The sequence below is a fragment of the Pavona decussata genome, unplaced genomic scaffold (genome assembly GCF_977016875.1).
Source record: "Pavona decussata unplaced genomic scaffold, jaPavDecu1.1 SCAFFOLD_218, whole genome shotgun sequence".
Lineage (NCBI taxonomy): Eukaryota > Metazoa > Cnidaria > Anthozoa > Scleractinia > Agariciidae > Pavona > Pavona decussata.
In genome coordinates, this window is record NW_028145623.1 from 183,134 (window position 1) to 210,000 (window position 26,867).

A 26,867-nucleotide genomic window follows, 5' to 3' on the forward strand; every position below is an offset into this window, starting at 1 on the left:
ATTGGACAGAAGACCGAAGTGCCTCCAACGTCATTACAGCTGGCGTTTTTAAACGTTTTGCAACTTTAATAATGTCTAGGCCACAATGGAGCTCTGGTGGAATAGACTATCGCCCAAAAGTATTAAGAGCGCCTGTCTGTAAAAATCAGACAAATTCTAAATTTCGTGGCAAGGGTGGAAAATTCGATTTCTTTCATATTTTAATGTCAGATAGGCTAGGATATAACTAAAATCACTGTATAGTTTTTTCGGTGAAATATCTTTTTATTTCAAAGAAAAATGCAAATAACGAAAATCCGTTAAAATCGTCATTTGAGGCGCTAAATTATTACACGGGTTTGAGAGCCTCGCGTGCGAGAACAAATCATTTTACCGCTTTCAAAACACTAAATTCTTTTTTTACAATCTTTAAATATCTTTTGGAATGATTTTGGGAAATATTACGTCGTTCTCTGTATGCGAAATAATTTAATTTCGAAGGCATATAATTCACTGCAGTAAAAGTACTTCGTGAATAAAATTAATTTTCACCATGTGCGAAACCTTCAAATCGATTAAGCTTCTGGTGGTTGAATGTTAGAAGGATGGTCTATGGATTCCTGTAAAAATTTCTTTGGGCAAATGATGAAGAGCGACGTGAGAGCTTTTCAAAGTCCGTACAAAATGCAAATATTTGACCCCCCGCGGTAAACTTTGAAGTCGCGGGTCAGACATAATTTTTAGTCCGTGTTCATGTCTTGACCCATATTAGGTTAAAATATTAAAGCACATAGAAAAACATTTCGAAATGTTCTAACCTTTTAATATGCTTAAAGACAGGTGCAAATGCCATTTTAGCACGATTCTCTGGTCGTTCGTCGCATAAGTTTGAGCCGGCTGTTTGTATTAAACGTCCGATGTAGTCACCACGCAAACTGGTCGAATACAACTTTCGGCGCGTTTCATCAAGACTGCATCTTCTTCGACGGCTAAGTGAGTATTGCTTGGTTTACAGTCACGAAAACATTACATCTGATCGCTGCTAGAATGACAAAAAATGTCGGCGCTTTCAGGATGTTCAGCCTATCTTACATTGCAGGGAGCTCTTTGTTCGTCACGCAATACCACTCATGGCCACTTTATGCGTGGTTCAATTCTACCTGTTACCATCCCCCCCCGGGCACACCCCCGGGAAAACCCAGCCCGTCTGGCCCGGGGGTCGGGAATTTCCTCAAGCGGTCTTGCCCGGGGGTAGGGGGGCGGGGCAAATCGAAATAACTACTCGTGCAAGGACTTATGGGGTGACACAATGGCGGCTACTGGAACCACGCGGAAAAGGCCACGTTTTTCGTTTTTCACATTTCGTAAATTTGCAGTCAGAGAGCTGATGTAGACCTGATGAAAGAAACAAAAAGTAATTAAGTTCAAAAGATAAAAGAGGAAAGGATTTCCTCCAGAAGAAAAATTAATAATAGTTTTGTTTTAATGGAACTCACCCGCTTCAGCTTGTTTCAGGCGCAGTTTTAATGTTGTAAATATACTGAGTTGAACATTTTGATCTTCTTGTAGAAAAGCAATTTATTTGCACTGAAAATACAAAAGACGTTATTCTATATTGTTTATAGGAATTTAAGAGTTGTTTTGTAGAGATACATTTCAATTTTCGAGGCAGTTTGGTTGAAACGCCCTCCTGGTGTATTAGTGTGTGTGTGTGTCGAGTTTTATAATATTCGCTTTACTTCGGAAGGGAGTTAATTGTTCTAAAAGTTTAGGATTTTTCAGATTCCTGGTTTTGTTTAAATAAAGAAATAAATCATCAAAACGAAGCAGTTTATTTTTAGTCCATGTCATGGGTCCCGGGGGTGGGGAATTGTCTCTTTCTGTGTGCCCGGGGGTGGGGAATAGGACGTCAAGTACACAAATGCCCGGGGGTGTGCCCGGGGGGGGGGGGATGGTAACAGGTAGAATTGAGCCACGCATCAATAGGGGGGTGGAGGAGGGTGAAAATGCGAAAATGCTTGATTACTGAACAGGTATACCCAAGGCAACAACAACAATTAAGATAGTGATACCTTTAGTTACATTCTTTTTCCTTGCTAAAATCCAGATAATTTACTTATTCTCGAATTCGTTTGCGCGCGTGGGCTGGCTTGTTAGGAGCGTTCGGGGGGGGGGGGGGGGAAGGTGGATATTACATTTTACGAAAATAGTATCAGTACTTACTGATGGAGATAACTACATCCTTAAGCTAGTTCTTTCAATTTTTTAGTACAATAGATCCACGAAATTTAGAATTTGTCTGATTTTTACAGACAGGCGCTCTTAAGACATACAGTCGGACCTCTATTAAGCGGCCACCCTCCATTAAGTTGCCACTTTCCAAAGTCCCGAATTATCTGTCAGTAAAGTACTGTATTCAATACCTCATATTCAACAGCCACCTAAAGCGGCCGCGGCCACCTTTTTGTTGTTACAACTTTACTATATATTTTTTTTCCTCCACCTCCACCCCACCCCAGGCCAGCACCACATAAACAACGGTTATTGTCATCAACTGAAGGATCGGAACATTTTTTTTTGTGAGGGATGGGGGAGACGGTGTGGGGTGCTTACTTGTTTTCAAAACTAGCTAAATGGAGGAACGGAGAGCGTATCAAATTTGAGGCCGAAACCATCATGTGGCTGGCATGATGATTGGTTTATGAATTAGGCAAGGAAAGTGAAGGTATAACAATAACTTGAAGGGAGATAGGCTATTACAGGCTTTATACCAACCTCCTCCTACGCCCTTCCCCACCCCACCCCTCCTCTGGTCCGTAAGTAATATGGCATTAACTAGGACCTAAGTGTCACCTATCAGGTTGGAAACAGAGTACTCTTTCACATTTCAGACTGCATTCATTAGTCAATATCTAGGAGCCGATTCTGCTCCTCGCTTGAGTTACGTCAACAGACCGCCATAACCTGTTACTAGCCCTATCTACCTATCAAGGACAGCACACTTACCTGCAGCGATCAGAGTTATGTCCAGTCTATTAATCTACCACTTACAAGCTGTCATAATCCATGCGCAAGCTGTTTAGTTGAGGTTTTTTTTTTCTTTCAAGTTTTGGTGAACAGACTAGCATAACTAAGAGGAGTAAGAAAAATAAAGGCCCGAAAAGCTGTTATCAGTCTAACACTGTCTAAGAATAGTGCTAGCCTGCAACCGGTGATAAATTAATATTGGGGCTTACCAAAAATGAAGCAAGCAAGGAAAGACGAAATTCCTTAAATAAATCGTTTCTTTTTTTTTTTTTCTAATTTTGCAGTTTTGTGTTTCAAACCTAGAGTATGTACTAGTTCCAGGACTAGTACCGAGTGCAGCTTTCAAGCATTTTAGTCCTCGCCCATGCCCATGACATAGTATGACAGATGCCTGCAATGACGGATTTTTTTGGTTTCATACTAGGAAGTATTGCATTTAAAGATGGAAAGAACTAGCTAAAGGATGTGTAGTGATCTTCATCACTAAGTACTGATACTGTTTAGTAAAATCTTATTCCCCCCCCACCCCCCCCCCCCCCGCAATGGCAACGCTCCCAACAACCATACCTGCGCGCGCAAATGAGTTTGCGAATACATAAATTATCGGGATTTTAGCAAGGGAAAAATAAAATAACGAAAGTTATAACTTTTTAATTGTTGTTGTTGTTGTTGCCTTGATCACGTTCATGTTCAGTTATCAAGCATTTCGCATTTTCACCCTCCCCCACCCCCCTAAAATATCCAGGACATTGTATTGCGTGACGAACAAACAACTCCCTGCAATGCATAAAGATAGACTGAAAGCGCGGACATTTTTTGTCATTCTAGCAGCGATCAGATGTAATGTTTTCGTGACTGTAAACCAAGCAATACTCACAAACGACTTAGCCGTCGAAGAAGATGCAGTCTTGATGAAACGCGCCGAAAGTTGATCAAAGATTTGTATTCGACCAGTTTGCGTGGTGCTACATCGGACGTTTAACACAAACAGCCGGCTCAAACTTATGCGACGAACGACCAGAGAATCGTGCTTAAATGGCATTTGCACCTGTCTTTAAGCATATTATAAGGTTAGAACATTCGAAATGTTTTTCTATGTGCTAATTTTAACCTAATATGGGTCAAGACATGAACACGGACCAAAAATTATGTCTGACCCGCGACTTCAAAGTTTACCGCGGGGGGTCAAAAATTTGCATCTTGTACGGACGGGTCTCTGTAAAACGAAGACCGGATGGCGGCGGATGGCGGATGGCGGATGGCGGATGGCGGATGATAAAATGCGGATAGTAAAATGCGGATGGAAAAATGCGGATAATAAAATGCAGATGACAAAAAAATTAAAATAATAAATAAATTGATTGATTAATTAATTAATCACAAATTTCCCACATTTTTTCTTTATGTATCGTCGGATCCGAAAAAGAGAAAGCACTTTCATCGAAGAAGTACTTTTTGATCGGGATCCATACTTTTCAACTTAACATCACCACTACAGTTCTTTTTTCCCCCATCTTTATTAGTAACTAACATTTAACAAAGAAAACTACACTACTACCACTACAGTACTTGATCGACACACCACCCTACCCTAAATAGTTGTCAATTTTGCACCAAGTTTTTGTACGTGCACGGCACCTGTACGTAGAAAGGCTTGTTTAATAGCGTAAGTAATAGCTCGAGTGAATGAACCGCGCACCTGGGTTAACCGATGTCTAAGTTGCCGGAAGGCGATGCGGATTTGGGCCAGCCAACTTTTATTTGGAAGAGGTGAGTTAAGTTAATGAATTGATTAAACTCAATCGATCTTCAACCTTTTTTTAAAGTCAGGCAATTTTTGTTAACCTTTTTTGTGTTCACTGTACATGTATGGTGAAAATGCTGGTCCAGCCCACGATGGTAGGGATTATTTATAGCTTTTGGGTTTTACAGTCAACCCAGGTCACGCGTGAACAATATTTTTGAAATTTGAACGGAGTTTTGAAATTTACATGTCATTTTAATTGAATATTTCAAGAATAACAATTGTTTCCCAAGTATTTTGAATCTTTTTTTCAGTTAATGCGTCTTTTTTGGAACGATTTCCAGAGAAATGTCCAACATTCCATTCACACGTTGGACATTACAAAGAGAAATTCGAATGTTCATTTCATTCTTGGAAATACTTTTCACACGTGACCTGGGTTGACTGTAATGCATCTTACAAAATTGCGATAGTAGCATTTTAGTTGTAGCTTTGACCAATGTCTTCCGGCTTCTGTCGAGGTAAATCTTATTATCATTGTTTTACACGGCCACTGAAGGCTTAGCTTACCCCTAGACCCGCACGTAGACTGTATATCGTAAGCAAAATAACTTACTTGATTTGCCGGTTAGTTCATTTTAAAACGACATCAAATCTTAACTAATCAAACATTGATTTGTGTTATGAGCTAAAGGTTCTTGTATTGCTTGAAACGCGAACGAGATATTTCCGTTAAATCGATTTTAAGCGGCGTAAAAACAGCTTTCAGATGTACCCTCGCCTCAAGTCAAGCAAAGCGGTTAGAAAAATTTGTTCCGGCTATTTCCTAGTGCAACTTCATAACATATAACAAACGGTCAAGCCATAGCGTAAGTCTTTCGGCATGAATCTGTACTTAATTTTCACGTAATTTTTACATAATTTTCTGAAAGAAATTTGGCGTAAGAAATTGTTTATTTATTTATTTATTTATTTATTTATTTATTTATTTATTTATTTATTTATTTATATTTATTTATTTATTTATTTATTTATTTATTTATTTATTATTTTAATTTTTTTGTCATCCGCATTTTTCCATCCGCATTTTATTATCCGCATTTTGTCATCCGCATTTTATCATCCGCCATCCGCCATCCGCCATCCGCCGCCATCCGGTCTGCACTTTACAGAGACCCTGTACGGACTTTGAAAAGCTCTCACGTCGCTCTTCGTCATTTGCCCAAAGAAATTTTTACAGGAATCCATAGACCATCCTTCTAACATTCAACCACCAGAAGCTTAATCGATTTGAAGGTTTCGCACATGGTGAAAATTAATTTTATTCACGAAGTACTTTTACTGCAGTGAATTGTATGCCTTCGAAATTAAATTATTTCGCATACAGAGAACGACGCAATATTTCCCAAAATCATTCCAAAAGATATTTAAAGATTGTAAAAAAAGAATTTAGTGTTTTGAAAGCGGTAAAATGATTTGTTCTCGCACGCGAGGCTCTCAAACCCGTGTAATAATTTAGCGCCTCAAATGACGATTTTAACGGATTTTCGTTATTTGCATTTTTCTTTGAAATAAAAAGATATTTCACCGAAAAAACTATACAGTGATTTTAGTTATATCCTAGCCTATCTGACATTAAAATATGAAAGAAATCGAATTTTCCACCCTTGCCGCGATATGTTTGATTTTTACGGACAGGCGCTCTTAAAACAACTTGGTTACAAGTTTGTACCTTGGTACGACGTTCAACAACCCCTCCAGGTCAGTCCCCCCACCCACTACACGAAAACACACACGTATAGCCACCCCAAACAAATAATTCGGCAAGATTAAATGCTAATACAGCTTATTGGTACTTTACAAGGTTCACTGTACTGGTTTGACAATATTTTAAAAGTGACATTTCAGAACAGAATTCTATTTTTGAGGTTCAGCGGAAAAAAATCACCGGCATGACATGGGAAATTATCATTAGTAAAACAAGTTATTTCAATAACCTCCCTTGTGAGGATATCGAGGCCGTCATTTTCAGCTTTTCCACCGTTATTTGTGCAAATAGAACGTTAAAAAAAAGCAACAGAAAAATGGCGAGAGATAAATTTGTCTATACAATTGAAAAAAACTACGCCGTGGCTTTAAGTATCAGTGCCCTGAATATTCCAATCAATATAATAGAAACAAAGACACCAGGGAATATTCGTACTAAGTGAATAAGACCTGTTTTATCAAAGAATCACAGTAAGTAAGTACCAATCAGTCTCTGAGCAAGGGCAAATAATTATTGTTTGGGCGTTGGATACGGCTCCGTATTCCAAGCAAATGAGACCTTACTGAGAAAATAACGTAATTCCTTTGGTTTTGTTTGTTTGTTTGTTTGTTTGTTTGTTTGGTGTTCCGGAAACTGTTTGTTCTGAAAAAATTGTTGTGGAAAAAATTACCAGGAAGAGTAGGTTTCTGCTAATATCAAGCTGTAAAAACATGAAAATGTTAATTCCAAGATTGTTATCGCGCCATTTTCGAAAGTTAAAAAGAGTTTTGAAATTTATATTTCAGAACATCACCGCGACAAGATCTCAGATTGACGGTACAAAGCTACAAATTTAATTTATCAGGCTTTATTTCCCGAGTTTTCAGAAAGACTTCCGGTATGTTTAGGATTTCATTCAAATGCCAGAAAAGAGGAATTCGAATGTTCATTTCATTCTCGGAAATACTAGTCAAGCGTAACGAAGGTTGACTGCAAATATGCAGTGACAAAAAAAAAAGGCACCAAATCAAGCCATGGTTAATAAAAGGCAATGGTTATGAAGCCTGACAAATTTCTGTGTTATATGATCTGTTAGCATTTTTCATTTGACCGTGCACAAACTACAATAGATTTTGAAATGTGTTGGAGCAACTGACCAATAGAAACATTCATGTTTATAAGATATTCAACTGTAGTGTGAACATTCAAACAAAGGATTGTGCACTGTTGTGGCCTTTCCTGCATAAATTGCAGCACCATTGTTTTCATGACAAATGTTCGTAACCAGTCCATCAATTAACTATGATCATGCATAAAAGTAAAAAGAAGGTAAAATAGGCATGGAATAATACAATGATAAACCTAGTTGAAAACATTTATTTAAGCTACAATGAAATACATAAGAAAAGAACAATCGTTCATAAAATAAAAAGATGTATCTTGACTTCTCACTGTTTAGTTAATTAACATTCTTTACTTAGGTTTCACACAAAAATGTCCTTAAATGACTCATTACTGAAACGACAACGTGTTTTTCACTGAATCAACGCAGCCACCAAAGCGCATGCGATCAAGACGATAGCGCTGACCATCTGTACTGCAGCACCATTGCAGAGATCCCCTGTGCAGCAATTGACTTTACATTTGGCGCCATCCGCTTTGCAAGCCGGGATCTGGTCGATTGTATCGCACAATGCTTTGGTTAAGCAGGATTTTATATATTCTTCCCCTGATACGCCATCTTTCTTTACTTCAACGTACATTTTTGCACAGCGATCATACCCGGCATCACAGGTATCCTCTTTCTTCACATCTGCACAGTCATCCCAACTCTTAGAGCTAATACAGTCATAGCACTTCAAGCCGTAGCCTGAATGGAAAACACACAAATGCATGATTTAATGTTTAGTGTTTATCTTGATGTGATTTAAAGGACTGTTAGCTTCATGTGCCCCTAGGGTTTTGTACTGAAATCATTTGGTATCTGTAGATGATAAGTATATTTCACATGGCTAACTATATAATACCTTGAATACCTTAAATAACACCTTGGTTTTTATTTAGTTAAATTTAGTCAGATCGTTTCAAATAGTACAACAGCGTCCTTTTTAAGACCAATTGACCCAGCGCTGCCGCGATATTTCAAGGGTTGCCTGGAGTATTAAACGCGTCAAAGTTTTCTTTATCTCGTTCAGTTTGTCAGGTCTAGAAACACCCGCACAACGTACTATTTTTAGACCCTGCGGCACACATTGCACAACAACAATCAAACAAGGCCTCTATACTTTTTGAAATCAACAGAGAGTTTGTCTACCTTTATCCACCAGTCAATGGTAAATAAGTGCAAGAAAGAGAATTTCAGAGCTGATGTTGATTTATTGAAATCATTCTTTGCCCTTTATCCCACTCGAAGACCCTATCCACGCAGAAATAAAACGCAAAAGTTTTCGATTGAACATTGTAGTGTTTCTTGCCTTCGCCACAGGAAGAGCTAAGTATTGTGGTGAGTGTCCTTGATACAAACTGAAAACTGAAAACTGAAAACTGAGTATATTAGCGCACCGTACATTCATTTGCTGTGAACGAGACGACGTTTAAGAACTTGTTTTCAAAGTGAAATGGGAGGCGGTTTGAAACGATAGATAATTGTCATACTTCTGTGTTAATTTGCGTGGCGAACTCCCACTCGCGTCACATTCCATCGAAATGGTCTTTAATTGGGAGCGGAAAAACTGACTGCAAACCTATCAATCTAGAATTTTCTCGCAATAATATTACGTTTTTTAAAACAGTTGCGGGAAATAAGAACAAATTACTCAACCAATCTCCGAGAATTAGCCGGCGTCACGAGTAGCGGAGCGGCAGAAAACTAGCAACAAGAGAGAGTGTTGCGCATTTAGTATAAACAACAAGAGTAAAGTTGTTCCGAGCCCAACTCGACTCACTATTGATAATGTTTTGTGCAATTACATTCCCTGAGTGTAGTTTGCAAACTGACTCGCCCTCTGATCAGTCATAAAAATGAGAAAAAGAAAAATTTCTCTCAAAAATACATCCGAACTACGCGATTATCTCCACCCGATAAGTTTGGATGGTAGCGACATTATTAACTGTGTGTTCTACTTCAATAATATACAACAAATTACCTAAAAATGTAAAATAAAACATGTTAAACGCGCCTATCAAACATTTGAGAAACACGCGCTCTGCGCCTGCCTCAGTAAATTTACTTTGAAACGAAATCAGTCCTGAAGCTACATACTAGCTAATTATTACAGCGAACGCTAGTTATAAAGTAACAGGTATTGGAATGGGAAAATAACTTACTGACAGAGAAGCAAAGAAGAAAAGCGAGAACGAAAAGTGACTTCATCTCGAAAAACTTGATAACCAACTCAGGCAGTCTGCTCGTTAATTTCTGAAATATCCCGCACCGAGAACAAAGACTAAAGAGGGCGATTTGAGGGATAGGTATTTCTCTTATGATACACTGAGTATTCTTGGAGAACCAATCACGTAATGACATACAAGTTTCTACCAATCAGGTTGTGAGCGAGGACAAGTTATTATTTGGCCGTTGGGTGCGGCTCCTTATTCCTAGAAAAAGAGATGTTTCTGTGACAAGGAAGTAATTCCTTTTTTAGAGTTCGCAACTTAATAACTTGCGATCGCAACTTAACAACTTCGGATCGCAACTTATTGACTTGCGATCGCAATGTAATAACTTGCGATCGCAACTTAATCATCATCATCATTTATTTATTGCCTAAATAAAAATAGAAGAAATGATCGAATTTACAATAATGGCGAGGAGACCTCAAGAAACCACCAGGCTTATAAGAGAAGCCACCTCGGCTGTCATTAATAAGTAGAAAATATGGTGCTGCGTAAGTGCGGCTTGTTAAATTCATGATTTTATAGATAAAAACTCCAACGTTTTTTTCTTTAAAGTGAAAAAAGGCTAGATGAAGAAGTTATTGATATTGGGAGAGAGTTCCAGATTTTGGGACCTTTGTAAAGGACTGTAAATTGCTTAGCAATTTGTTCGACAAGAATGCGATCGATAGTGGTTGACTGTTCTAGTGCCATAATTATGCACTTGGCTAATTGTTAAAAACTGATTGCAGGTAATTGATTTTGATAATAAAACATAAAGTTGGCTATTTGAACTGAATTAACTTGGAAAATGTCTAGGATGCACAATTTAGTAAACAGGGGAGCAGAGTGTGCTCGATAATCTGAATTGGCAATGGTTCGCACAACGCGCTTTTGCAAGTAAAATGTTCTGTCTATTCTATAGTCGTTCACGAATTTCAACTCAATGCGAATTTTTATATCTCGGAAGTTTGTTTTTTTTTTTCTCTCTCTCTCTAGGTCAGGATCCCAAAAGCAGTAAAGTGCCTATCACCCTTACCCAATTCCTTTCATACTCAAAAGTAGGCGTAGAAAGTAGGCCAAAACAAGCAAAATAATGATATTCTCGATTTTTAAACGCGATTGAAATCACAATTTCCGAAGTTAAAACCGCGCATTAGAGGACTGGCACTAGTAAGTTGTGGCGTGGACCCGGTATCTCGATAACAGGCACACAACAAAACAGCAGTCACGGAAACTTAAAATTTTTATGTAGGCCTGATAACGCAAAACAATTGATACTGCTGGAAAGAACACCTTAAAATTAGTAAAAAGGCCGAGTTTGAGATTCTGGTCTTTTAAAGTAGCGAAGATATAGTTCCGTGAATTCAGTACCTTTTCCAAACGTTGAATAGGCTTCGACGCCATTTTGACTGGTAGGCAAACAGCCCTGAAATAAAAGTGTTTGTATGGAAATCCGATGCCAAATAATTTTTATAAAACATCGCTTTTGAAAAATTCATGAATTGGAAACTTTTGGCACTAGGAAAAGGATTTTAAAAACAAAATTGGAGGGATGTAGCTGTGACAGAAAGCGTCCAGTCGTGTTTTGAACTTTCCATACATTTCCCTGTATTTTTATTTTTTTGAACTACGACTGGACGCTTTCTGTCACAGCTACATCCCTCCAATTTTGTTATTGAAATCCTTTTCCTAGTGCCAAAAGTTTCCAATTCATGAATTTTTCAGAAGCGATGTTTTATGAAAATTATTTGACATCGGATTTCCATACAAACACTGTTATTTCAAGCCTGTTTGCCTACCCGTCAAAATGGCGTCGAAAACCGTGATAAGGCCTATTCACGGAACTATATCTTCGCTGCTTTAAAAGACCAGACTCTCAAACTCGGCCTTTTTACTAATTTTAAGGTGCTCTTTCCAACACTATCAATTGTTTTGGGTTATCAGGCCTAAATAAAAAATTTAAATTTCCGTGGCAAAGGTCTATTGAATTTATAATTTATAATTGTTAGAAGCAGTATATTATAATTACTCGCGCACATTCGAAAAAAGCACTTTATAATAACTCTGCGTGTAAGATTAATTAGAGGCATAATTTCTGCCGTCACATCAAAATGTAAACAAATCTTCACTTGAACAGTGTGTAGTACCATACAGTCGTTTTGCGGGGCTGATAAACAAAATGACTAGGTCGTTCCACTGTTCAAATGCGTTGTCAACGTTTGAAAATGTGCTGCAAATGCGTTGGAACAAATTTTAAATGATTTCAATGTATTTCGGTTTCGTTCACATTGCCATTGTTTTCAAACACGTTGTGAAAGTTCTTAAATGCATTGTCAACGTTTCTAACTGATGCCTTGAAATGAAAAGAATACACTGAGTTGACAGACCCTGAAAAGTTCGCGCCAACATGACATCTCTTGATTCGATTTCCAACAAGGGAAACATGTCGAACTCTCGCTCGCTCGCTCGCTCGAGCTCTGACGAGCGCGCTTCGCGCTCCCTAAGCTCGACTTGTAAGCAGGTCTACTCTCTCCTGGTTCTCATTGTCCTCAACAAATACGGCCAAATCAAAATCTATCAGATCGGCGCGTATATCACGAGGTAGGGGACCCCCTCATCCCTACATGTGTGACGTCAAATCCTTTTATTTATTCATTAAACCTGGATTAAATTCTGCTCTCTCTTTAGAAGAGGTCATTTATAAGCTAAAACACACATCACATCACTTTGTCGAATTGATGCTTAAACGCTACTAGAAATCTACTTCACAAAAAGATTTAAGGTTTGATTGTCAATTTTTGCTAAAAGTTTTCATTTAGGAAACCTTTTTGCCTGTTTTCTTTCTGTGTTTTTTTTTTTTATTTATTTTTTTTTTTTTGGTGAAACGAGAACAATTTGTAACCTTACACTTTTATTGAAATTACATGACCAGAATAGAAAACGTGAGTCAGGCCACGTCACTGGTAATACAATTTTCGGTACACTCTGTGTAGCCACGAAAGTTAAATTTTTTTGTCTTATTATTGTGTAATCAATTATTTGCCATTGCGTTTTAGTTTAGCTTTTTGGAATTAAGTTTAAATATGCGCATTTTTCTTGCAAGTTAGTTTCTCGGCGTCGCGTTACGTTATCGTTTATTGTTTAGTTTGTAACTTCGTTAGGCCTATTCTTTTTGTTTCAAATTAGTATAAAAGTTTTGTATTCCGCCGTTGTAAGCAGTTGTTGTTTATCCGGAGTTGCCGTACAGATCTTGTGAGTAGTTATATTTTCGCTTGTGAATTTTTGGTTTGATTTCTTGTTCGATTGTTGTACGTTCACTTTTTCTGTTCGCGTTTATTAATTCTGTATTTTTCTTTCGTTACATTTGTTCTAGTTAATCGCGTTAAAGTATTAAAGTGCAAATTTCAAACTGTACTTGGAGTGTCCGTTACACTCTTTTTTTTTATAAGAACCTTTTTTTTATAAGAACGTCGAGGCTGAGATTAACCAAAATTTTAAGAACGTATTAAGAACGTTCCTCAGGCTGAGAGTCGATTAAGAACGTTTTTATTTTGCTAATCTGTATATAAAATCAAGGTAACAAATTTGAATTAACCAAAATACTTAAGGGCATGTTTTGTATAACATTAACAATGGTGACACACATCTCGGTTTGTCATAATCAGCAGTTCTTCATATCTTATCTCAGCAGGCAATGCACTTTGACAGGTTTCCTGGTCACGTCCGCATTGATTTACTGAAATACATGTAGTGTATACCATGTAATTTTTAAAGAACATCTTAAGAACGTTTCCAGCCTCAAATCGCAAAAAAATATAAGAACTTTCAGCCTCAGCTCCAAAATTAAACGTTCTTATAAAAAATACAGAGTGCATAACGATAAATAGCGTAACACAAGGGAATACGGAAACAACGTTAACATCACGCTATCTTTGTGACTCAAAATATTCCATTACCTAGGAAGGTTTTATAAATCTGCGAAGCATACAATGGGAAGAAATGAGGCCACATTTAGTATCCCGTGAAAATTCCATTGGGGCATCTTGTTTAATTATTAACTTGTTGAACATGGATCAAATTCAGTTTTCTCCCAGAGGCCAGAGGGAATATTTTTGTCTCCTATTGTCCTTGTTGTCTTTAACAAAAACGGTCCAACCTGCAGAATCCAATATCTTGGTCATGTCAGGAGGGAGCTGACGGGGATTTTCTACTGCTGTGACGTCACGTACTCGTGATGTCTATCTCTGGGCTTGAACTGAGAAGGCTTCTTCAGCGGCCATATTGTTTTAATGTTTTAGATTCAAATGGGCTGTTTAAAGAAAGAAAATTAACCCTTTTGAACCGGTAAATCGAAAGGATAAGTTCTAAGAAGTACTCAACAGTTTAAATGATGGAAAATGGACAGTTCGCGGAGAAGAAATTTGGTATTGACTGGCCAGATTGTGTTTCACAATGCGAAGAGGCAAGGTTAAGCTTAAGTTTGAAATATTTCCTGCGCTGCAGACTTTGTCGAACTGATGCCTAAACGTTTAAAAGTTTAATTGTCAATTTCTACTTAAATTTTTCGTGTTTAGTTAGGAAAGCTTTTGTCTGTTTGTCTTTTTGTCTTCAACAATAATCATTGTCTTCTGTCTTCTGAGTCAGATATGCAATCTGCCCCGGGTAATGACGTTTTCCGAAAGCAATTTTCGGTATGATCTCGAATAATGTAATGCAATAGATAAATAAGAAATATAAATATAGGGCGTGAGTCAGATATGTATCTGCCCCTGTCATGACCTTTTCAGAAATAAATTTCGAGTACCGTAACGCAATATTTCGATTTTGAAGGGAAGACAGCTTTAAAAATCTGCGAAGCGTACAATGGAAATAAATCAGGCACAGCATCAAGCGTAAATGCCGGTATAGGCATCTTGTTTCTGAAATATCCCGCACGGCCAAGGACAAAGAATTAAGAGGGCGATTTGAGGGATAGGTCGTTCTCTTATGGTGTATTGAGCCTATTCTTGAATAACCAATCAGATGATCGCATTTGATTTTGATGACAAGTTTCCACTAATCAGGTTCTGATCGGATATTACTAAAACCGGGAAAACGGGGAACGAGAGTCTGGGAACGAGTGTACAGCGGTGATCAGCAAAACAATTCGATAATAACAATAATAATAATAATAATAATAATAATAATAATAATAATAATAATAATAATAATAATAATAATAGAAGCTTTTAACGCTAGGTCGCCGTTTGATTAGACGCCAGACGAATTTTTATTTATTTTTTTTTTTAATGTCGTCTAGGCAAAGTCACGGAGCACAGTATTCCTGTTTCTGCAATGGTTTGTACGATTTGTTTGGACGATTTTTGTCCTTTCTGAAATCTTCCATCTTTTGGCAAAGTTTGTGTATGTAGGTGTTTCTGTAGCCTAACCTCATTATCATTATCAGTAAATAAGTAGCGAGGCGGTAACAGATCGAGTCTGAACACCAATGAGGCAGTCTTTAAACACGCAAAATTTTTGCCGACACGCAAGCCGCTACACACGTTCGCGCAGGCCTATTTATTTGAAAATAAATCCAAGCAACTTTTGTCATTTTGTCACGCTAAATTGTATTCGAAAACGTTTTGAGGGATCAATTTAGTTCGCAATTAATTTGGATCAATGCCTCTTTGAACCTTTTGAAAGTCCAACCAGATGGAACACATCTGCCCTTGAAAGCTTAGTTGGTTACGTGTGTGGGTTGCTCGTGCACTAAACGCGCGAGAGCGATTGGTTGGCAGGCCATGCATACAAAAACAGATAATCTAACAAAAGAGCAAGGCTGATTTCACGGTCAGGGAAGTATACAAAAACAGGCCCATTATATGATGTGGTTAATATGTTTTATAAATATACGCCGAATGTTTCAATTTCCGTCAGTTAATCGAATCTCTGATTTAAAACTGAGTCGTTAGGAGAAAAATTTCCAGGACAGAATTTCGAGTTTCTGCCTTGAATCTTGGCTGCTTCTTTTGGAGTCTTGGAAAATCAGTAAGTTTAGTCTAAAATTTAAAACTAATTTACTATTCTCACTGAATAATTAATTAGCGCATCATGAAACGATCTTTCAAATTGCTCCGTGGCCCTGGGGATGGCATTAGTGCATTTCGGGCTTTATTTATTAATAAGCTAGGCCATGTGGCTTTGATTTTACTCTGTCACAGCGCCGTCCGCCGAAACGAACGGCCGAGTTTCGTTTTTTCTAGTCGGTCAACCAACACCAGCCCGTTTTTTTCTTTTCTTCGCTTGAACTGTGGTTTCTTTCTTCTTGGCGGAGCCGGCGGGCGATTTACCTGCGTTGCCACCAGCACCAGAACCGCCTCCAGAACCTCCGGCGGAACCTGCGCCAAGACCGGCAGCAGAACCCGTGGTGGAACCTAATCAGGTATTTTTTCTGTCTCCTCCGCTTTGTGGTACGTGTTTCGGCTTGTTTTCGTATGCTAGTCTTCTGTCGTAGGCCGTCTTATCATAGTTTTTTCTTTGGCGTTTCGGTTAGTTTGGTTGTTGCGGTTTTTGTTAATTTACACTTTTCCATGTAGTTTTTGTTTTCCGCATCTTTATACGTGTTAATTGTGTCCTGCACCCTTCATTCCTTCCTGAACAATTTTTCGCACTATATGTAAATTCAGTGGTATATAATATTTTCAACACTTTCATTTTATCACTCACCCACCTAAATCCAGCAATTGGTAAGTGTTTTTTCAGTCGTCCTGTTTTTTGGTTTCAGTTGTCATTTTCGCGTTTATTCTTTTTATAGTCGTTCTTAGTTGTTTCCTGTACTTTCTCTGATAGGTATTTTACCAAACCCCTTGATTTGAGTGAATAAATTGCGGATTGAAACATGTGAGTCTCTTCGTGGCCCTCGCCACTTCATTGTAAAATACCAATTGGAGATCATGGACGGTATCGAAGCTGATAATGCAAGTTCCATCCGAGCGAGTTCCAGGAGTAGAATGCCTAATTCGCTGCAGGACCAAGAAGGAGTTGTACGCGAAAAGCTGAACGTTCTAAAACGGTCTGCAGGAGGCTATGTCGCCACAATGTCTAAAGTGTGCGCTCGAATTGATGATTTACTCGCGGACTTTGCTAACTTGGTGCAAGTGCGGAATCTGCAAGCCACCTTGTCAGATGCATTTAGGAATTATGGAGACAACGTCGCGCGGACCAAAGCTCTTCTCAATGACAGCAGCGCGGAACTTCACGAAATCCAGGGCGTTTACGAGGCTCAAGAGGTCAGAAAACGTCTGTATGATGAAAGGATCGAACATTTCGCGATCGAAGCTGCTTCGTATTTTAATAAACAAGTGTCAGAAGAATTACCCCGTGTCGACACTTCATCGCCTCGAGGATCGGTGAAATCGCAGAGCAGTCGAATTTCCAAGTTAAGTGCAGCGAGCTCGAGACTTCGCGAAGCCAAAATCGCGGCAGAAAAAGCGGCTCTAGTCGAAAATCAAACTGAGCAAAAACGATCGAGGACAATAGCAATGAAAGTCAAGTTATTGGAGCTTGAAATGAAACAAAAGCAATTCGAATTTCAACATCAACTAGAACTAGCGAAGCTCGACGCCGAGAAAGAGGCAGAGGAAGCTCGGGAAAGGACAGAGTTGGCAGATTTGGAGTTCAAGTTAGCAGAGCGCGAGTTTTCTTGTCTGCAGTTTGAGGAAAATCCACCTGAGCGGCGTAGTTTTAACAGAAATATTGACATTGACAGAAACTTTACAAGTGTATCCGACGCTGGTCCGCAAGTTGTCTACCCTCAAGCTGTTTCCACGCAATTAGGGTCGATCGCGCAGGTTTGCTCCACGCAGCCATTTTCTCCAACCACGTGTTCCGTCTCATCCACGAGAGTCTCGACCGGCCACGTCACGTCTTCGCGTGTCTCTGTTCTTCCCGACACGTCCTCGCGTGGATCAACCTTGCCTGCGCCCACTTCACGTTTTCCTGAATTTTCTGCCACGTCCTTTCAAGCCCCTGCAGTTCCCGTGGTGTCCTCGCGCGTCTCCTCGTTACCTGCGTACTCTACGCGTCTTACAGATGTTTCACCCATGCCTACGTGTGCTTCCTTGCAAGCCTCTGCAGTTCCCGTGGTGTCCTCGCGCGTCTCCTCGTTACCTGCGTACCCTACGCGTCCTACAGATTTTCCACCCATGCCTACGTGTGCTTCCTTGCCTCTGGAGTTCCTCTGGAGTTCCTGTGATGTCCTCGCGCGTCTCCACGTTACCTGCGTACCCCACGTGTGTTCCTGATTTCCCCCCGATGCCTACGCGTGCTTCTGTGGTTCCTGCTATGTCTGCCTCAATGTTGCCGTCGTCGTATGTTCCCAAGTCTCCACGCGCTAGCTCGTGTGTTCCTGCCATGTACCCGGGTGCTTCCCTGTTTTCTTACCAACCGCCCTGCAATGCAGGTCCGATATTCACACATGCAGCTCAAGCCTATGGTCCAGTTCGCCTGCCTTGTCACGCAACTTCAGGACATCTTTCACCTTCTCTTCAGCCAATGGGTGAAAGCTTCCTTGCAACTATTCCTACCACAATAGAAAGAATTAGTGCCGATCAAGGTCTACCTCCACTACAAGTGCTTAAGTTTGATGGCTCCCCTGAGAGATATCCACTATTCAGACAGAGGTTTCACCAGATGGTAGAATCGAAGGCATTGGATGAACAGACCAAGATGGCTCGCCTGTTGCAGTTTCTCGAGGGCCCTGCTCTTAGAGCTGTGCAAAGGTACGAGGCCTTGCCAGGAGGTTTAACCAAGGCGTTAGAAGTCCTGCAAAGTCGTTTTGGTCAACCCTTTAAGATCGTAAGAGCTTGCGTCGACACTCTGACTAAAGGTCCCCCTATCGCATCTCAAGACAAGGATGGTCTCCAACGCTATGCAGATATGGCACAAGTCATGTATGATACCCTCGGATCTATGAACTGTTTAGGAGAAATGAACACTGACAATCTCGAGAAAGTGATACTAAGGTTGCCCAAATGGCTCCAAGACAAGTTTCGAGAACATTTGAAGAAGCTTCAACGCCAAGGAAGAATTATCCCCACATTCAAAGACATTGTTGAGTTCCTGAATGACCGAGCTGATTTGGCTAATCATCCGTTTTTCACAACTTCTTTTGAGATGAAGTCACACAAACGAATTGAAGATCGAGACAAGTCTCATCTGCGTCACCTTACCACTCTTACCACAAGTACCTCTAGGGAGGCCAGCAGACTTGCGATCAATAAAGACGCTAAAGCCAGCAACTGCCCCTTGTGTGTCCAGTACCACCCACTCTATCGCTGCGGGGTATTCAAGTCCAAGCCCGTCGAGGAGAGGAGGGCCTTAGTCAACAGAAAGCGGATTTGCTTCAACTGCATCAACTCTACAGAACACACGGCCAGTTCGTGCAAGTCGCAAATGCGTTGTAGGGTACCTGGTTGTGGAAGGTCTCACCACACTTTGCTTCACCTGTCAGGTCCATCCCGAGAAAACGCTGATCATCACACTAACAACACTGAAGTCACAGTCTTCCCAACCATGCCTACTGTCCTGCCAAGCGACCAAGATGCTCCCTCGAGCACGTGCGCTACTGCAACCTTGGCTGAATCCTCTGAGATTTACCTGCAGATCATGCCCCTCAAGATCATCGCCAACGATGGACGATATACAACCACTTGCGGCTTGATCGACTCCGGCTCCGACGTCACTATGATTGACCCATCCCTCGTCGATCAGCTTGGTATTCAAGGCGAAGATGGACAACTCCTCCTTTCCACAGTAAGCCAAAGAGACAAACAGGAGAATGGAGTAAAGATTGACTTCAAAATAGCGCCCGTTGATGATCAGCACTCACACCAGATTACTGTGCGCAATGCATGGGCTGTACGAGACCTTACCATCCCGCTTAAGCATGTAACAGCTCGCAAGAAGATGGAGCAATGGTCGCACTTGTGTCAAGTCCCTTTTCCCGAAGTACAAAGAAAGAAGGTTTCTATCCTTATTGGAACGAACATCCAGGAAGCCTTTATTCCGTTGGAAGTTAGAAAAGGAAGTCCTAATGAGCCCTTCGCGATACGATCCTGCCTTGGCTGGAGTATCCTTGGCGGTTCCGGCAATGTAGACGGTAGACGTCAGTTTAACCTGCATCATGCTTCTTCTGAAGATGTTTCTCTCAACCGACAGTTGGAAGAATTCTGGCGAATTGAGTCCCACGGCACCGTGAAAGAAGCCTTTGGGCCAATGTCTGTTGAGGATCGAAAGGCGCTGAAGATAATAGAGAACACAATCTCTAAGGTTGACGGCCATTACCAGATGGGCCTTCTCTGGAGGCAGGAAGTACCCTACCTTCCATTTAACAGAGCCTTGGCAGAAGGTCGTCTTCAAGCTCTGAAAAGGAGATTTAACCGGGATCCTGGCCTAGAGGAAAAGTACCGCTCCGTCATAGATGACTACGTTACTAAAGGATATGCAAGACAGCTAAACGAAGAAGAGGCCTCTAAGAGATCCAAGATCACTTGGTACTTACCACACCACCCGGTGCTGAACGTTAACAAGCCCAACAAAGTACGCGTGGTATTTGATGCTGCCGCTAAATTTGAGGGCACTTCCCTGAACGATCGGTTGTACCATGGCCCAGATCTCACAAATAATCTGGTTGGCGTACTTATTCGCTTTCGAGAAGAAGAAACTGCGTTCACAGCTGACGTAGAGGCGATGTTCCATCAAGTCAAAGTTCTTCCAGAGGATGCAGACGCCCTGAGGTTCTTGTGGTGGGATGCTTCTTCAAATCTCCCCCCTAAGGAATATCAGATGCTTGTCCACATATTTGGAGCAACTTCATCCCCTTGCTGTGCCAACAAGGCACTTCGACAGACGGCAGACGATAATAAAGGCCGGTATAGCCCTGAAGTCATCAAGACCGTACACAGAAATTTCTACGTTGATGATGTACTGAAATCTGCGCCGACAACAGAGAAGGCGATTTGGCTAGTAGACCAGCTGACCAGGCTACTGAGTGAGGGCGGCTTCTACCTAACGAAGTTCACAAGCAACAGTAGGCAGGTGTTAAAGGCCCTCCCACTAGAGGAACGAGCGAATCCTTCTATCAATCTCGACCTCAGCCAACTTCCTATCAGCCGCGCACTTGGATTACACTGGGATGCAGCTTCGGATACCTTGCAATTCAAGGTTGTTCCCACGAACAAGCCTCCAACTAAACGTGGCATTCTTTCGACTGTTAGTTCCCTATTCGATCCACTTGGTTTTTTGGGCCCGTTTCTCCTCCCAGTCAAAGTCATTCTTCAAGAACTATGGAGAATGGACGTCCAGTGGGATGACCCTATTCCAGAGCCTTTACTAACACAGTGGAATGGATGGGTAGAGTCTCTGCCCCTTGTTGCGAACATCAAGATTCCGCGATGCTTCAAATCATTTTCTAGCACCCGAGTCATCACCGATGTCCAAATGCACTATTTTTCTGACGCATCCAACAAAGGTTACGCTGCAGTTGGCTACTTAAGGCTCGTTGATGATACGGGAAAGGTCCATTGCGCCTTTGTTATGGGAAAGACCCGCAATTCCCCGCTGAAACAGTGGTCCATACCGCGTTAAGAGTTACAGTCAGCAGTGGTAGCTACACGCTTGCATCTACTGATACGCGACGAGCTTGACATACCCCTTCAAGGTGTTACGTTCTGGACAGACTCTTTGACGACCTTGTAGTACATTACGAACGAGAAGAGGCGATTCAAGCCATTCGTTGCTAATCGAGTGAACGAAATTCATGAAGCCTCGACTCCTCAGCAATGGCGACATGTGCCAACATCACTGAACCCAGCTGACGATGGTTCCAGAGGAATGAAGCTACATGATCTTGACCCAAATTGCCGCTGGCTCTCTGGCCCAAGTTTCCTCCTGAAGCCCAAAGAACATTGGCCAGTTAGAAGGATTGGCAATATTCCAGATGACGACGGTGAAGTTCAAGTTGAAAGAACCGTCATGGTGATTGACCGTGGATCATCACTGGACCTGCTTCTGCGTCGCTATTCATCTTGGCCTCGCCTCTTAACTCTTGTCGCCTGGTTGTTACGTTTCGTTAACCATGTTCACAACAAAGGAACTTCTACTGAGAGAGGTGGAATATCCCTTTCAGAGATACGGTGCTCTTCCAAGAAAATTGTACAGTTGGTACAACGCCAAGCCTTTGCTGAAGAGATTGATTCCTTAGTCGAAGGTCGTCCAGTTAAATGTCAAAGCAAGCTCGCAACTCTTCTTCCTGTACTTGTAGAAGGAACCGTGCGCGTGGGAGGAAGAATTCGTCACGCTCCTGTCGCCTTCGAAGCTGCCCATCCGATGATACTTCCTAAAGATCATCCAGTTTCTACCCTGATCGTGCGCTACTAGCTACTACTACGAAATCCTTGGGCACGCCGGTCGAGAGCACGTACTTTCCTTCATACGACAACATTTCTGGATTATTCAAGCAAGGTCTCTCGTGCGCCATGTTCTACGAAGATGCATCGATTGTCGCAAGCGAAATGAAGTCCCCATGACTCGGTTGATGGCTGACCTGCCAAAGGAACGTCTCACTCCCTATGATCGGCCGTTCACCTACACAGGAGTTGACTTCTTTGGCCCATTCTATGTGAAGCGTGGTCGGAGTTCAGAAAAGGTGTACGGTTGCCTCTTTACCTGCCTTACCAGTCGCGCCGTGCATATAGAAGACGTGAGTTCATTAGAGTCCGACGCCTTTATTCAAGCCCTCCGCAGATTCATCTCGAATCGTGGGTGTCCCAAAGAAATCTGGAGTGATAACGGAACAAATTTCGTCGGAGCGGACAAGGAAATTCGCGACTCTATTCGTCAGTGGAATCAAGATGATCTAAACAAGCAACTGATTAAGGATGGGATTAACTGCTCCTTGTGCCCAATGTTCCAGTGGAAATTTCAGCCTCCAGCCGCGAGCCATATGAATGGGGTCTGGGAACGGTTAATTCGAAGTGTGCGAAAGACCATGAAGGCGATCCTTGGCAATCCAGATGCGTTGGTTGGACTGGAAACCTTACGCACGGTCTTCGCAGAGGTTGTTACCATTCTCAACAGTCGCCCGCTTACTCCCAGCAGTGATGATCCAAGCGACCCGGAACCACTCACTCCGAACCACCTTCTGCTGCAACAGAAAAATCTCGCTCTGCCCCCAGGTCTGTTTGTTCGCGAAGATCTTTACAGGAGAAAACAATGGAGGAGAGCCCAATTCCTTGCTGACTGCTTCTGGAAACGGTGGCTAAGAGAATACGTTCCAGCTTTACAGCAACGCCAAAAATGGGTTCGCGAGAAAGGAAACTTGAAGGTCAATGATCTCGTAATGCTTGTGGATGAAAATTCCCCTCGTGGAAGATGGCCCCTTGGCAGAGTTATGAAGATCTTTCCTGGCCACGACCAACGCGTCCGAGTTGGAGAAGTCAAAACGAAGAATTCAACGCTCGTGAGGCCGATTTCAAAACTTGTATTGCTGGAAGAAGAAGATTAGTAACATTGACATTCGCCTACAGTTATTCTCAGAAACCTCTTGGACAGTTTGAATGCGCTAGCTCTAAGAACTTTCAGTGACTGATTAATTGATTCGCTTTTATTGCTGAATTTCCGCAAATTCAGCGAAGCCCCCCAGGATGTTGCGGTTTTTGTTAATTTACACTTTTCCATGTAGTTTTTGTTTTCCGCATCTTTATACGTGTTAATTGTGTCCTGCACCCTTCATTCCTTCCTGAACAATTTTTCGCACTATATGTAAATTCAGTGGTATATAATATTTTCAACACTTTCATTTTATCACTCACCCACCTAAATCCAGCAATTGGTAAGTGTTTTTTCAGTCGTCCTGTTTTTTGGTTTCAGTTGTCATTTTCGCGTTTATTCTTTTTATAGTCGTTCTTAGTTGTTTCCTGTACTTTCTCTGATAGGTATTTTACCAAACCCCTTGATTTGAGTGAATAAATTGCGGATTGAAAAATGTGAGTCTCTTCGTGGCCCTCGCCACTTCATTGGTATTCTTACCTGTTTTCGCCGGTTTCGTTATCTGGGTGGTTTTTACGTGCCACGTGTCCCTTGGGTATGCTTGTTTGTCACCGTTCGTTCCCTTGTTTCTTGTGTTTTCTCTGGTGTTATCTCTACAAGTTCTTAGGACCTTTTTATGTTCGTAGGTTTTACCTTTAGGGGTAGACCTTTATTCTGGTATTGTTAAGTTATGTTTTCGGTTTGTGCCTGTTTTGTTTTGCGGGCTCCGGGAGCCCATACTTTATCTCTCATTTCGGAAACCGCTTTTAATCCGTTGCATATCTTAGGTTTTTGGCTCCGGGAGCCAGGTTGTAATGTATCTTTTATTGATTACGGTCCGGGAGCCAGATTTTAAAGAAGTTTGTTTTGGCTCCGGGAGCCAGATTTGAACGTAGTTTGTTATTAACGGTCCGGGACCGTTTTGGCTCCGGGAGCCAGTTTTGTAAGAAGATTGTTACTAACGGCCCGGGGGCCAGATTTCAAAGAAGTTTGTTATTAACGGTCCGGGACCGTTTTTGGCTCCGGGAGCCAGTTTTTGTAAGAAGATTGTTATTAACGGTCCGGGACCGTTTTTGGCTCCGGGAGCCAGATTTGAAAGGAGTTTGTTATTAACGGTCCGGGACCGCTTTGGCTCCGGGAGCCAGTTTTGAAAGGAGTTTCTTATTAACGGTCCGGGACCGTTTTTAGCTCCGGGAGCCTAGTTTTTAAAGGAGTTTGTTATTAACGGTCCGGGACCGTTTTGGCTCCGGGAGCCAGTTTTGAAAGAAGTTTCTTATTAACGGTCCGGGACCGTCTTTAGCTCCGGGAGCCAGTTTTGAAAGGAGTTTGTTATTAACGGTCCGGGACCGTTTTTGGCTCCGGGAGCCAGATTTGAAAGGAGTTTGTTATTAACGGTCCGGGACCGTTTTGGCTCCGGGAGCCGGCTTTAAAGGAGTTTAGCCTTTACGGTCTGGGACCGTATTTTTTGCTCCGGGAGCCAGCTTTGTAAGCGGTTTGTTATTACGGTCCGGGGACCGTTATTAGCTCCGGGGGCCAGTCTCAGGGTTTGTTGTTTACCGTACGGGACCATCCTTTGGCCTCAGAAACACAGTTTTGTGTTTATTGTTAGACGTTCGGAACCCGTTTCCTTAGGGTACGGTTTCGTGTTTCCGGGACCCCGCTGTTTTATAGGATTTTGTGCGTTTGGTCCTAGACCCTCAGGTATTCAGACCCCGCCTACGTTTTTGGAAAGAATTTCGTTTGAAATTTTAGCTTTCTTAGTGTTTCACCTTAGGCTGTATCAGTCAAGGGCTGACCCTCTTTTTGCTTTCGTATTTACGATTTCTGTCCGCGCGGCTCCGGGGCTGTTTGTCTCTAAGCGATCTTTTCTTTGTGTTTCGGGATCGTTCAACCCTTAACAGCTTTTTGGTTCCACACAGAAGTTTTTGTTCAGTTCACCGCCCGGTTTGTTTAGTTAAGAGGTCATCGTTAGGTCGGTTAGGACGGCTTATATTTTAACGTTTGCGTTTGTTTATCTGGTTGGGAAGAGACATATCTGGACTACTCGCGTTTTGTCTGGGCCCTCGCTTAATCCTAGGTGTTCCTTTTTCGACCTCTCTTAGGCTGATGATCGCATTAAACTCCTGGAAGATAAACTTAAAGTTCTGGAGGAGAAACAGGGTACTAACACCGTCACAGCGGCCCTTTCATCTGTACGTAATGCCCTTCAGAAGCCAGGAACGGTTTATGATCCTTGGGAGGCGTCCGCCCACGTAGAGGCCCTGGTGCGGGCGGCCAGATCTGTCGCCCATGAGAAAGCAGACTACTATGCCGCAATTTTAGATGAGTTAAAAGGGAGATCCAACTCTCTCTCTCCTTCTGCACACCAGAGTTTACTCTTGGGCCTTTTGGGTGATCCAACCAGAGCGAAGGTGGCCAAGGAATCATCAGCGCTCCTTAAAGCTATACATCGTGAGGAGCCTTCGCTATTTAGCCGTCCCAGCTCTCGCCAGCTCAGGCGCCAACGCCCTTATCCCCCCAGTCAGCCTATTTGCTACAGATGCGGCTTGCCTGGGCATTTTGCGAGGGCTTGTAATCGCGGACGAGGTCGTGGGATTTTTAGGCGTTAAGGAATAGCTGTGAATCGCGATTTTTTGTGCGTTGTCATTTCTGAAGCTGTTTGAGTTGTTTGTAAACACGTTTGATTGTTTTCTTTAATCGGGGTTGCCTTAGGCCTTTTATCCCTTTGCTGTAATTTATATTTTGAACAGTGACGTCGTTTTACTTTAGTTTGTTGCTGTGCCAATTTTGTTGTTCTTGTTCATTTCTGTTTGCTTAATAAAGACTTTGCTAAATGTTATTTGTCTCCCCGTCCTTTTAGCCTTTGCCTTATTTCTTCGTTGACTCTGGGGGTATCTCTAAGTGCCTTATTCTGGTCTTTGATCAGAGCTGGGGTCAACGAAGGATAAGGGGTCCCGCCTCCTTTCCTTTTTCCAATTTTTATTTGCGTTTCTCCGTTTGTTTCAGGGTTTTGAGGTTGCTTTGCAACGCATCCTTGCTCTCCCTAGTCCGGACCTCAAGTGGTGTGATATAAACGGGGAACCCTTATCCTTCGTTGGCCCCACCGTACCACCTCAGCTGGTGGTCCGCGATCCTTCCCTCGCAAACTTGGCACAGTTACGTTTCAGAAACCCGGATTCGTTCCAAGCAAGCAGCTTGCATAATCATGTGGATTTTTGGGAAAACCTCATTTCTTCTACCGGGTACTCATGCCCCCAAGTTAGCCTGCTTCAGATTATCCGAGAGGGAGTTAAAGTTTATGATTTTTTCCGTCCTTTTAAGGGAAACTTTAAAGGGAGACGTTATGATTCTGCTGTTCCGCCAGTTTCTGTATTTCCGAACTCGCCGTGCTGTCGTCAGTTTTGCGACTTCATTGACTCTACG

The 26,867-nt window shown here is 41.8% G+C and overlaps 2 protein-coding genes and 1 long non-coding RNA gene across 3 annotated transcripts in view; 2 read left to right on the forward strand and 1 right to left on the reverse strand.

Moving 5' to 3' along the window:
* Positions 1-7,863: 7,863 nt before the first annotated feature.
* On the reverse strand, positions 7,864-9,951 carry LOC146459566 (uncharacterized). Its single transcript, XM_085089364.1, has 2 exons — positions 9,825-9,951; positions 7,864-8,367 (listed from the first exon to the last, which is right to left on the reverse strand). The coding sequence occupies exons 1-2, from the start codon at positions 9,868-9,870 to the stop codon at positions 8,033-8,035; spliced, it is 381 nt and encodes a 126-aa protein (XP_084945490.1). The 5' UTR covers positions 9,871-9,951; the 3' UTR covers positions 7,864-8,032.
* The window catches only part of LOC146459567 (uncharacterized), a 26,540-nt gene continuing 9,520 nt past the window's right edge, over positions 9,848-26,867 (forward strand). Inside the window, exons 1-2 of the long non-coding RNA XR_014857886.1 lie at positions 9,848-9,968; positions 14,851-14,938. This is a non-coding gene — a long non-coding RNA (uncharacterized LOC146459567). The remainder of the gene's footprint in view (positions 9,969-14,850; positions 14,939-26,867) is intronic.
* On the forward strand, positions 16,483-18,160 carry LOC146459568 (uncharacterized). The gene is made up of 2 exons (XM_085089371.1): positions 16,483-16,603; positions 16,707-18,160. The coding sequence occupies exon 2, from the start codon at positions 16,811-16,813 to the stop codon at positions 18,158-18,160; it is 1,350 nt and encodes a 449-aa protein (XP_084945497.1). The 5' UTR covers positions 16,483-16,603; positions 16,707-16,810.